Source organism: Pristis pectinata, chromosome 10 (assembly GCF_009764475.1).
Source record: "Pristis pectinata isolate sPriPec2 chromosome 10, sPriPec2.1.pri, whole genome shotgun sequence".
Classification (NCBI taxonomy): domain Eukaryota; kingdom Metazoa; phylum Chordata; class Chondrichthyes; order Rhinopristiformes; family Pristidae; genus Pristis; species Pristis pectinata.
Window position 1 is genome coordinate 98435415 of NC_067414.1, and position 12718 is coordinate 98448132.

Below are 12718 nucleotides of genomic sequence, written 5' to 3' on the forward strand. Positions count from 1 at the left end.
TTCTCACCAAATTGTAATTTTGGAGTCACTTCCACATATGATTGATTCTGCTACTCATCTCCCCACTTTGCTAACTGGTGCCCCACAAAGCTGCGTCCTCAGTTCTCTATTCTACTCCCTTTATACTCATGACTGCGTGGCCAGATTCTGCTCTAGATTCATCTGCAAGTTTGCAGATGATATCACCGTAGAAGGCCATATCTCAAATAACGATGAGTCGGGGTACAGGAAGGAGATAGAGAGCTTTGTGACATGGTGTTATGACAACAACCTTTCCCTCAATGTCAGCAAAACAAAAGAGCTGGTCATTGACTTCAGGAAATGGGGCGGTGTACATGCACCTGTCTACATCAACGGTGCTGAGGTCGAGAGGGTTGAGAGCTTCAAGTTCCTTGGAGTAAACATCACCAATAGCCTGTCCTGGTCCAACCACGTCGACGCCACGGCCAAGAAAGCTCACCAGCGCCTCTACTTCCTCAGGAGGCTAAAGAAATTTGGCATGTCCCCTTTGACACTCACCAATTTTTGTCAATGCACTATAGAAAGCATCCTATCTGGATGCATCAGAGCTTGGTATGGCAACTGCTTTGCCCAGGACCGCAGGAAACCGCAGAGAATTGTGCACACAGCCCAGCACATCATGGAAACCAGCCTCCCCTCCATGGACTGTCTATACCTCTCGCTGCCTTGGTGAAGTAGCCGGCATAATCAAAGACTCCACCCACCTGGATCATTCTCTCTTCTCTCCTATCCCATCAAGCAGAAGTTACAGGAGCCTGAGGGCACATACTACCAGGTTCAAGAACAGCTTCTATCCCACTGTGATAAGACTATTGAACGGTTCCCTTATATGATGAGATGGACTCTTGACTTCACAATCTACCTTGTTTGACCTTGTACCTTTTTGTCTACTTGCAATGCACTTCCCTGTAGCTGTGACACTTTACTCTTATTGTTTTTACCCTGTATTACCTCAATACACAGTGTAAGAAATTGATCTGTACAAACGGTATGCAAGACAAGTTCTTCACTGTATCTCGGTACAAGTGACAATAATAAACCAATATCTATACCTCTCTGATTTCTTGAAATCTTTTGTAGTCCTCTTTGCTGTCTGATTGAATTTTTTTTTGCAACAAGGAATAGGTTTGGAATTTTTCTTCCTCTGGTCTATTTCATAATACTCCTGGTTCTAGCTTCACTCCTTTATGAGGGAAATACCTAAACTTGATTGTCTTGACTGTCTGTTGAGTAAGAATATAGTCCATTCTCCGTGCAGAATCTGAGGATTTACTGTGGTATCCTGATGTTTGTGCTAATTCACTGATTGTTAATTGTGTAAAATGTCCACGTTTTGGAATTTGTTGTTTATCTGGTTCCTTCAATTTTTATGAGATTGTGAATTAAATATTTTTCATTTTATTTTATGTATGCACATTTATACACAGTTTGTAGCATTGCCCCCATATTCACAGGAGTGTCAGCAAACAAAATCTTAGGATGCTGCATCAAATAAGGAGATACATGAATAAAGCTTTGGAGAAATTGATTTTGAGAATGTCTTAAATAAGGAAAGAGAAGTACTAAGGCTGATGGAGAGTAGAACAGCCAGATGTTTTCAAAGTGTTCATTTGGAGGTAAATAAGACATGAACGAGGGTTGCTCAAGCAGATAATCGGCAGCAGAGGAGGAGTCAAGTGACATTATGGAGATGGAAATAATCTGTCATTGAGATGATACAGATGTAAAGTTCAAAGCTAAACGGAGTCAAATTTTAGAATTATAGGAGACTTATAGCATGGAAGGGGTCATTCAGCTCAGTGAGTCCATGCTGGTTCTCCTTAGACCAATTTTGTTGGTCTCGTACCCCAACGCTTACTTACAGCCCTACCAATTATTCTCTCTCTTTCTCCCTCTCCCCCTCCCTCTCAACTTCATTTGGAAAGTCCAGACTGATTCTATTTCCATGGCCCTTAGAGGCAGTGGATATCAGATTCTAACCACCTTCTGAGTTGAACTGTTTTCCCTCACATCTCCCTTGCATCTTTTGCCCAAAGTTTTAATCCTGGTCCTTGAACTTTCAAAACAGGGGTATCTTCCCTCTATTTACCTTATCTAAACCCATCAGCACCTTGTACACCTCTTTTAAATATCCTCTCAGATTTCTTATTTGAAGGAGAACAATCCCAGCTTCTCCAATCTAACTCTACAGCTTAAATTCCTCATCCCTGGAACCAGTCTGGTAAATCTTTATGACTTTCACATCCTTCCTAAAGAATAGCAAGCACATCTGGGTGCAGTTCCTCAACTGAGACACAAGAGACTGCAGTTGCTGGAATATGGAGCAACATACAATCTGCTGGAGGAACTCAGCGGGTCGAGCAACATCTGTGGGAGGAAAGGAATTGTCAACATTTTGGGTGGAAACCTACATCAGGATTCGTGATGCAGGGTTTCGACCCAGAATGTCGACAGTCCCTTTCCACAGATGTTGCTCAACCCGCTGAGTTCCTCCAGCAGATTGTTTGCAATTCCTCAACTGTGGCCTAACCAATGTTTTGTAATGTCCTGCCTTTGTATTCAGCCTCTGTTTTTGAATCCAAAGATCCCATATGCTTTGCTAACCACATCCTCAACCTGTATTTCCAGTGTAAAGGAATTATCCACATGTTCACCCAGCTTCCTGCACACTCCAAAGAGTTATGCCATTCAGTCTATATTTTCTCTCTTTATATTTTCCCTGAAATCTCTCAATTCATACATCTGAATTAAATTTCCTCCACCAGTGTATGTTGACTAATCCAGTTTACCTACAACATATTTGACATGTCACCTGTAAAACTTTAAATTTTCCATTGCACATCCATGTCTAAGTCATTTAATAGACATTAAAGGAAGCAGTGGCACAGAGTCATACAGCAAAGAAACAGAGCTTTTGACCTATCAGTCAGCAATGACTGTCAAGTACCCATTTATACTAATTCAGTACCCACTTACACTAAGTATAGAAATAGAAGAATAGAGCAAATGGATGTGTGGTTGGAGAGCAAGTACAAGAGGAAGGGCTTTAGACTTTTGAGACTTTGGAACCTGCACAAGTCAGAAGGGTTACTCCTGACCAGTATCAGACCAATCTCCTTGCTGAGGGTTTGCTCATGCTATTGTGGAGAATTTAATGTTGAATTGGCAGCTGGAATGGAAACTGACAGTTGAGTCAGGAAAAGAGAAACAAAGTTGGAAGTGAAAGTTATAAATATACTAAGCAAATTAAATAGCTAGAAAATCAAAAGGAGGCAACAAGTAGGGTCAAAATATTTAACAATGTTAAAAGGCCAACTTTCAAAGCATTTTATCTAAATGCACAGTGTATCTGCAAAAAGTTGGATGAATTAACAGCACAAATAGTCATCAATGCCTATGATGTAATTGCCATTACAGAAACATGACACCAGGATGATCACAGCTGAGAATTAAAGAAAAAGGTGTTGAGATCGCACTGATAATAAATGACATCATTATCCAAGGAATTGTAAAGAAAGGGACAGTAGAATATGGGAGTAAATTAGGGAGAGCTTCAACAGATATGTAAAAAGGAAAAGGAATGCAAATGTGGGTCTCTCACAGAGATAGGAGAGCTTATAATGAAAAACAATGAAATGGCTGAAAAAGTAAACAAAATATTTGTATCTTTTCATGGAAAAAGGCATTAAAAAAATCTCACAGAAATACTGGAGAACCAGTGCAAATGAGGGAGTGAAAGAAAAATATTAATAAAGAAATGCCACTTGAGAAAATAATGAGCCTGAAAACTGATAAATCCCAAGAACCTGATCTACATTTCAGAGTTTTGAAAGAGATGGCTATGGAGATAGCAAAGGCTCTGGTTATCATCTTGCAAAACTCAATGCAAAGCCGCATGTGTCAAGAAACGTGAGTTGAGGAAAAATAAACTTTGTTTAATAATTTCAATTTTTTTCACATAAATTCTGTGAGTGAATTTTATTCTGTATCTCAAATTTTTGCAGTGATTTGCGAATTCTGTAAGAGCAAATTTCTGTTACCCAAACAGCCATAATGCAGGGGTCGTCTGTAGATTCCACGATGGTTTCTGCAAATTTTAGAGTGGCAAATGTGTTCTCCCCCTATTTACGAAAGGAGTGAGAGAGAAATCAAGGAACCCTTGATCTTGGAGTTTGACATCAGTAGGTAGAAAATTGCTGGAATTTATTACAAAAGATGTGATATCAAGAAACTTGAAAATAGTCATATGATTGAGTAGAATCAGCTTGGATTTGTCTGACCAATCTACTGGAGTTTTTGAGGATGTATCTAGTTGAGTAGATGAAGGTAACCCAGTGTATTTGGATTTTCAGAAGATTTTCAATAAGATACCACACAGGAGTTTGCTGAACAAAGTTATAACACAAGGAATTAAGGGCAATATAGATTGAGAATTAATAGATTGTCCTCAATGACCTCTTACAAAATTCTTAACAGGCTTGACAGGGTAGATGCCAGAAGGATCTTTCCCCAGCTGAGGAATCTAGAACTAGGAGTCATGGACTCAAAATAAAGCATAGGCCTTTTAGGACTGAAATGCGAATTTTTTTCCCCCAAAGTGTGGTGACTCTATCCTGGAATACTGTAAATATTTTCTTTATTAGATAGAAAAATATAGCAGATGGATATACAGTTGTCTCATCAGCAAAGTGGTAGGAGGCTGAAAAAGTTTTCATGACATTTCTTGTGTAACCAGAGCTGGCAACCTTATACTCCATGCAGTCTGAATTTAAACATTTAACCATGCGTGTTACCTTCAGGTCAGAAATGAATGTATACATACCACAGGTGGCACTTTGATCTCTTCTTTCATTAGTTTTGTTACTTCATTGTGCAGAGTAACACTATCCAGTGCCCAGCCTTTATGTGCTCGTGTTACTTCCTGTCTCATTGCAGTTAAGAATCCTGTGGACAAAATGATTGCAGTTTAATTCTTTTCAATGTAATTACAATAACGTCCACTTTGTTGCTTATATAATGACTGCAACAAAATACTAATTTACAGAATATTACAAAGTAAAACCAAGTATTTACAACACTGTATCAATCTATTTGGTCCAAGTTGTCATGCTGTGCCCATATCCATTAGGAGGTCTTGACTACCAATCTGAACACATCAAGTTCAAATCCCACACAAGCTTTCTCTGAACTCCTTTCAGCTAAACCTGTCAACATATCCTGTCATGTCAAATGTCTATCCAGCTTTGCTTGAAATGCATGTGTCTCAATCACCCCCATGGTTGTGAATTCTATATTCTGACTACTCTGTGTAATGAAATCCCTGCTGATTTCCTTAACTATTAGTCACTACATAATGTATTTACCCCATAGTTTCAGTCTCATATGTGATGGAAATATTTTCTAGATGTCTATCCAATTAAACACTTTTACAATATTGTAGTCTCTATCAGGTAACAATTTCACCTTGAGAGATATTACCATTCAGTTTTAATATCATTCCAATAGATCTTTTTCACACTTTCTCGCATTATCTCTGTATCTTTCAAATTTATATTATGCAATCTAGAACCATTCACATTAATTCAAGCATGGTCTGATCAAGGTTCAATGCAAATTTAACCTAACTTCCCACCTTTTTAAATGTATCCCTCTGCTCTGATTATAGTGGCATAGGATTAATTTATAGGACTGCTATCCTAAGGTCGGGACTCTTCATCTGGAGAATGGGGGCTCAAACCCACAGCAGTAGCTAGAAAATTTAAATTTAAATTATTCAAATCTGGAATTAAAAAGTTAGCTACAAAATATGCACACCGTAATTCACCTGCACCAGGTGATTATCAATTTTCTCTCCTTTTCTTTCTTAAATGGTTTTGTATCTTTTTGAACTCTTCAGATCTCGTGCTGCCATGTTGGTCTCCCAGGTATACACTGAGCCAAAGGAATAGCTTATTATTTCTGCCATTAACTGTGAGTTTAACACAGTTGTATGTTTCTTACTGCCCATACATATCCAGGTTTTATTTTGTTAATATGTGGAGAATTAAGAGAGGGGTATGCTGATATTCTGGAGCATGTCTGTATCAAGAAGGAGGAAAGGTTAGATAAATTGTAGCATAGAGGGTGGATAAATTCTCATGGCCTGAGGGGATCTATCTCAGGATGCCAAAGGAAGCAAGGGAGGAGATTGTTGGGGCTCTCACAGAGATTTTTGCATCTTCATTAGTCAAGATTGAGGTACAGAAGACTGGAGGATAGCTAATGTTGCCCCTTACTCAAAAATGGGAGTAGGGATAAGTCTGGAAACTACAGACAAATGATCCTTATATCATTGGTAGGGAAGTTCTTCAAGAAGATACTGAGGGACAGGATTTATGATCACTTGGAAAGGCAGGGACTGATTAGGAGGAGTCCACATGGTTTTATGTAGGGGAGATCATATCTCACAAATCTGAGTGAGTTATTTTGAGGAGGTAACTAAGAAAATTAAAGACATCATTTACATGGACTTTTGACAAGGTTCCACATGGTAGGATGGTCAGAAGGTTAAGGCATAGGATCGCAAGGCAAGTTGGCAAACTGGTTCCAAAATTGTCTTGGTGATAGGAAGGTAAGGATAATGGTAGGTGGGTGTTTTTTCTGATTGGTAGTCTATAACAAGTGGTGTATCGCAGGGATCAATACTGGGACCTTCGTTGATTGTAATATATATATAAATTACTTGAATGAGAATGTAGGTGGTCTGGTCAGTAAGTTTGCAGACAACATGAAAATTGGAGTATTAGATAGAGAAGAAGGATGCCTAAGGATACAGTGGGGCATAGATCAGCTGGAAAGTTGGGCGGAGTTGGTGGCAGATGGAATTTATTCCAGACAAGTGTGAGGTAATGCACTTTGGGAAGTCAAATTCTGGTAGGACATATAGAGTAAATGGCAGGGAACTCAGGAGCATTTATGTGCAGAGGGACCTTGGGATGCAAGTGTATAGTTCACTGAAAAAGGTGACATAGGTGAAGAAGGTAGTGAAAGCAGCCTTTGTGAGCCAATGCATTTAGTATAAGGGTTGTGATGTCATGTTGCAAATGTACTAAAAAACACTGGTTAGATGGATTTGGAGCATTGTATACAGTTATGCTTGCCACACTACAGGAAAGATGTGACTGCAATAGAGATTGCAGAAGAGATTCACCAGGATATTGCCTGGAATAGAAGGCTGTAGTTATAAGGAGAGATTAGACAGGCTGGGTTTATTCGCACTGAAATGCAGCAGGCTGAGGGGAGACATTATAGAGATTTAAAAATTATGAGGGGCATAGATAGGGTAGATAATCAGAGTCTTTTTCTCAGGGTACATGAGTCTTGAACTCGAAGGCACAGGTTTAAGGTGAGAGGAGAGCAAAGTATAAGTGTTTCACACAGAGGGTGGTGGTTATCTGGAATGAGCAATCAGAGGTGTGGTAGAGGCAGATACAATTATAACATTTAAAAGGCATTTGGACAGTTACTTGGATATGAAAGACATAGAGGGATACGGGCCTAATGGATGTAAATGAGATCCGTGTACACAGGTGTCACAGTCGGCATTGATAAGATAGGCAGATAGAGCCCGTTTCCGAACTGTACGATTCGATGTGGTTTTAGAATGCTTCTTTTATATTCCTCCATAACAAGTGATAAGAGTTATACAGCAAGGAAAAGGCTCTTTAGCCTAACTTGACCATGCTACCCAAGCTAATAGCAAGGATGTCTACCCAAGCTCGTCCTATTTGTCTGCATTTGGCCCATAACCCTCTAAACCTTTTCTATCCATTTATCTGTCTAAATGTCTTTTAAACATTGTAATCATACTTGCCTCTACTGCTTCGTCTGGCAGCTCATTCCATGTACCCACCACCTTCTATGTGAAAAAAAATTCCACTCAGCTCCCTTTTAAATCTTTCCACTCTCACCTTAAATCTATGCCCTCTGGTTTTAGACTCCCCTACCCTGGGAAGAAGACTGTGACCATCCACCATATCTGCACCCCTCATGACTTTATATACCTCTATAAGGTCACTCCTCAACCTCTCCTTATAACTCAAGCCGTCCAGTCCCAGTTACGTCCTCATGAATCTTTTCTGCACCCTTCAAGCTTAATGACATCTTTCCTATAGCTGGGCAACCAGAAGTGCATGTAATACTTCAAGTGTGGTCTCACCAACAACTTATACAGCTACAACATGACATTCTGGCTCCTCTACTCAATGCCCTGACTGATGAAGACAAGAATTCCAAACACTTGTCTTCATACCTTGTCCTGTGTCATAATCTTCAGAGAACAGTATATCTGCACTCCTAATGTTGGATGAACTCAGCAGGTCAGGCAGCATCTATAAAGTGAAATGAACAGTCCACATTTCTGGCCAAGACCCGGCCCGAAATATGGACTGTTCATTTCCCTCCATAGATGCTGCCTGACCTGCTGAGTTCCTCCAACATTTTGTGTGTGTTGCACCAGATTTCCAGCATCTGCAGTCTCTCTTGTATCTGCACCCCTAAATCTCTCTGCTCTACCATGTTCTCCAGGGTTCTACCATTTACCATGTGAGTCCTGCCCTGGTTTAACTGACCACAATGAAACATCTAGCACCTGTCCAAGTTAAATTTCATATGCCATTCCTTGGTCCACTCCCTCTGTTCATCTAGATCCTGTCTTAATCTTAGATAATCTTCTTCACTTTGGTGTCATTACTAACCATGTTAACAACATTGTCATCCAAATTGCTAATCTAGATGCCAAACAAGTGGACCCAGCACCAATCCCTGTGGCACACCACTGGCCAGAGGCCTCCAATATGAGTAACAACCCTCCACATATCTCCTTCCACCAAGCTAATTTTGTATCCAATTGGCTAGCTCATCCTGAATGCCATGTAATCTAACCTTCCACACTAGCCTATAAGACCAGTAAAAAATGAATGCTGTTGTATTTCTACACATGGCGCTAAACCAATGATTGTAATTAGTATAAACAATTATGCAAAGGATCCCTTAGCAGCACACCTCACATTTCACATCATGGTGTACTGTTCTTTGGATTATTAATACCAACCCTGGGGATTGAAGAACCCCGTCATCCAAAACACATTGGGTCTGCCCTCAAAGATCCAGTTGGAAAATTGCGCATTTCTCTCGAGGAATTCTGTGAACCAAAATCCCAAAGTAGAAGAAGCCCAGGAAATCCTCTTCCACCCCTGAGGGACACGAGCATCGTATATGTTGTCCAAAGCATCAATTAAATGCTGCAAAATGAAAAGGCACTGTATTTTACAGACAATCCAGAACTCTCCACATTGCAAACTTTTACAATGGTCAATCTCTCTACACCTTTTACAAGCATTAAAGAAAGAGAAGTGCAAGTATTGGGATTCTGAAATTGAACTATGAAGCAGATTCATCAGTAACTGGGCAAGTGAAACCAGGTGTTTCAGGAATGAAATGGCTTTCTCTTTCAGCTGCTGTGACTTGTGTACTTTCAGAAGGCCCAGTTTCATTTTCAATCTTAGTTTTAGACACAGTGGAGAAATTCCAAAATTTTCTCTTAACGCATGGACCTTAGTGCATTCCTGGAGAGGAAAAAATTGAGGTAACATTACAGGTAGATGTTGTTTCTTCAAAACATGCTTGTTCTGATACAAACTGGAATTGCTTTTTTTCTGAAATTGTGAATTGTGCTTGAACCACCACCTGCTGGACCCATTTTACTCCTCCCAATTAAGAGGTGAAAACTGGCTTTCAGAAATGCAAATCAACATGTTGGTGACTGATGAATTTGTGTTCTGTAATGATGTGATAAGCCAATCAACATTGTTTCTTTCTGGCTGGATGCTAAAGTCATGATGGTAAACTGGAAGGACGAATTTTGCTTGGAGCCTACAACTCTGACTGAATGGTGAGGACTACTGAATAACATAATCCCACCACCCATTTTCAAGCGCTATACATTCTTTTGGAAATGGTAGGATATCCCTCGGCAGCCTCCTCTGGTTTGCTCCTTCCTTCTACTCCTCCTCTCAGAGTAAATCCTAAAAAAGACTCTATGAGGAAATAACTAATGCCAAACATCCTGAACAATTCAGAAACTGCATTAGTAATTACAAGACTTTCCAACCTTTAAGGTCAAGAACATCCAAGCCACTCAAAAAGTTGAGCCTCTGTAACTCTATACTGCTTAAAACAAAAGCAAATAATTAGTGATTAAATAATTCTACTTCAGAACTTATACCACATGTATCTGTCACGGTGGGGGGGAGGAAGTGGTGGTGATCAAGCAGTCATGTCATGTCGCATTGAAGTGAAATCACTTTAGAATTCAAGTCATCAGGCTTAACGTCTCCTGGTAAATCTAACCAGCTGTAAAAATAATGATAAATTACTTAAACTTTAACTCTCCATTTATGAATACAGAAGCATATTGCTTCCCTCTGCAAGTTCACTTTAATTCATTTATTGAAGAAACCTGAGTCACTTTTTCAACTTAAAGCGTTAAACTATTCCATAATAGGTTGATGGCTTAAACCAATTTTCCACTCCCAGCTCAGGACATGCAGCTGCAGATGAAATTAAAGAAGTTAAAATATTTTCCTTTTTATTCTTTCTTCTACATGACTATTATAAAGGAACCTATGGGTTTTCTGATGTAAAGATTAACCTAAAATGACACTGACCTCACTCATGATAATTGTTCCCTCTATAGCCAGCTGTAAGTCACTCAAACAGTTCCGAAGCATTGCAATGACCTTCTGCATTCGGTCAATTTCTTGACGCAAGAAAATATTCATAGAATTCAAAATCCCCATTTTTATGAGGCGAGCTTTCACCTATAAAATGAACAGTTTCTTTCATGATAATAAACAAGTTTGCAGTCATTATTCTCTTTTAAATAGAGTTACTGAAATTATTAGTTTCAGGAAATACATGAGCTGCAGTAAGGATGAGCAGTAGAAACCCAGTGGATTTACATGTACAAACTGGGAAATTATTTTGTTGGAAATGGCTACCATAAATGGTGGACCAATTTTGTAACAGCACTGAATCATGCAGATTTCATTGATAATAATGTAAATAATGTAAACTGATTACCTTTGTATCAACTACGCGCCTTCTTAGTTAAATTTGCTCTAACCACTAATGGAGTAACAAAATGCTCCTGGATTCCTATGGGCCGCAGCTCAGGGAATAAGAAACATGGCACAGCCACTCCTGCCACCATTGAATGAACCTCTTGGGAATCAGAACAACTGTACAGGGCTTTGGTGAGAAATGTATATTTCTGACGTCTTTATCTTGTCTTGGTCATAATGATGGGGCATTGTGGTCTATTCCAGCTCCTATTTATTGTGTCTGACCCATACATAACTCCAGAACCATATGTGGTGTCCACAGAAAATTGGGGTAGTTGATGGGTTTGTGAAAGAATATTGGTTACAGGATGGGGAAATGGGATTGATGGAGTTGCTCTGTGAGCGGGCATTGACTCAATGGGGCTCCTTCTATGTTGCAAGGAAATGTGAAAATATGAAATGAATAAAGGATACATTTTGTTTTAATTTAATACAGAGAAGCTAGAACCTACAACCTACAGTTTATTTTCTAGCCTCCTAAGGAGGCTCACTCACATCATCAACACCTCCAACTGGCTAAATAGCAATAGAGCTCAGAAGCAGCCATGATGCCCTTTCAACCAGTAACAGTAAAAGTACCTCATGTGCCACATAATCTGGAGGTAGCTTTTTAAGCATACTCGCAGCGAGTTTGAAGACAGTGGCTTCTCGAGTCTCACCTCCTCCACCACCACTTTCTTTTGGCTGGATGTTGGTGATAGTGTTGAGAATTTCAGCTGCAGTGTTACTCTGGTACCTGAAAGAAAAGGCAATGTGGAACGGATCTTTTAAGACTTTGGCTCCCACCTTTGCAGATCAGCAGTTGTTGACCCTTTCCTTGAACACAGGATTCTGCCCACAGGCCTGGCCTCAGCTCTGAACCAAATCATTTTCCTTTCACTGTGGTGGCATGCAACTGAAAGATCTCACAAGGTCATTTCAGTAGCACCCAACTCCCTGTGGTGGGCCCATAGCCCAAACAATCATTGGAACATGAAGCTACAATGGATTGACTACCTCAGTGGGCTCTGACAAATTTCAAGGTTGGTGTGTATGAAGGATGTGCAATAAGGTCATGCACTCTTTAGCCACAGGTGAGGTCCCAGAGGACTGGAGAATAGCCATTGTTGTTTCTCTGTTGAAGAAGGGCAATAGGGATAATTCAGAAAATTATAGGCCAGTGAGTCTTACATCAGTGGTAGGGAAATTATTGGAGATTCTTAGGGATAGGATCGACTGGAATCTGGAAAATCATAGACTCATTAGGGATAGTCAGCATGGCTTTGTGTAGAGGAGGTCAGGTCTTACAAGCTTGATTGAGTTTTTTGATGAAGATGAGGGTAGGGCTGTGGAAGTTATATACATGGACTTTAGTAAAGCTTTCATTGAGGTCCCTCATGGTAGGTTGATCCAGAAGATTAAGGCACATGGGATCTATGGAGACTTGGTAGAATGGATTCAAAATTAGCTAGGCCATAGAAGACAGAGGGCAGTGTTATTCTGACTAGAGGTCTATGAACAGTAATGTCTGCAAGGATCAGTGCTGTGACCTCTGT

The 12718-nt window shown here is 39.9% G+C and overlaps 1 protein-coding gene across 1 annotated transcript in view; it reads right to left on the bottom strand.

Annotated features, from left to right (window-relative positions):
- Nucleotides 1-12718, bottom strand: part of LOC127575527 (dynein axonemal heavy chain 8-like) — a 282606-nt gene that overhangs the window by 1328 nt on the left and 268560 nt on the right. The window contains exons 86-89 of the mRNA XM_052025460.1: nucleotides 11763-11919; nucleotides 10728-10880; nucleotides 9113-9302; nucleotides 4844-4965 (exon numbers count right to left, since the gene is read on the bottom strand). Coding sequence (XP_051881420.1) covers nucleotides 4844-4965; nucleotides 9113-9302; nucleotides 10728-10880; nucleotides 11763-11919 — 622 coding nt within the window. The remainder of the gene's footprint in view (nucleotides 1-4843; nucleotides 4966-9112; nucleotides 9303-10727; nucleotides 10881-11762; nucleotides 11920-12718) is intronic.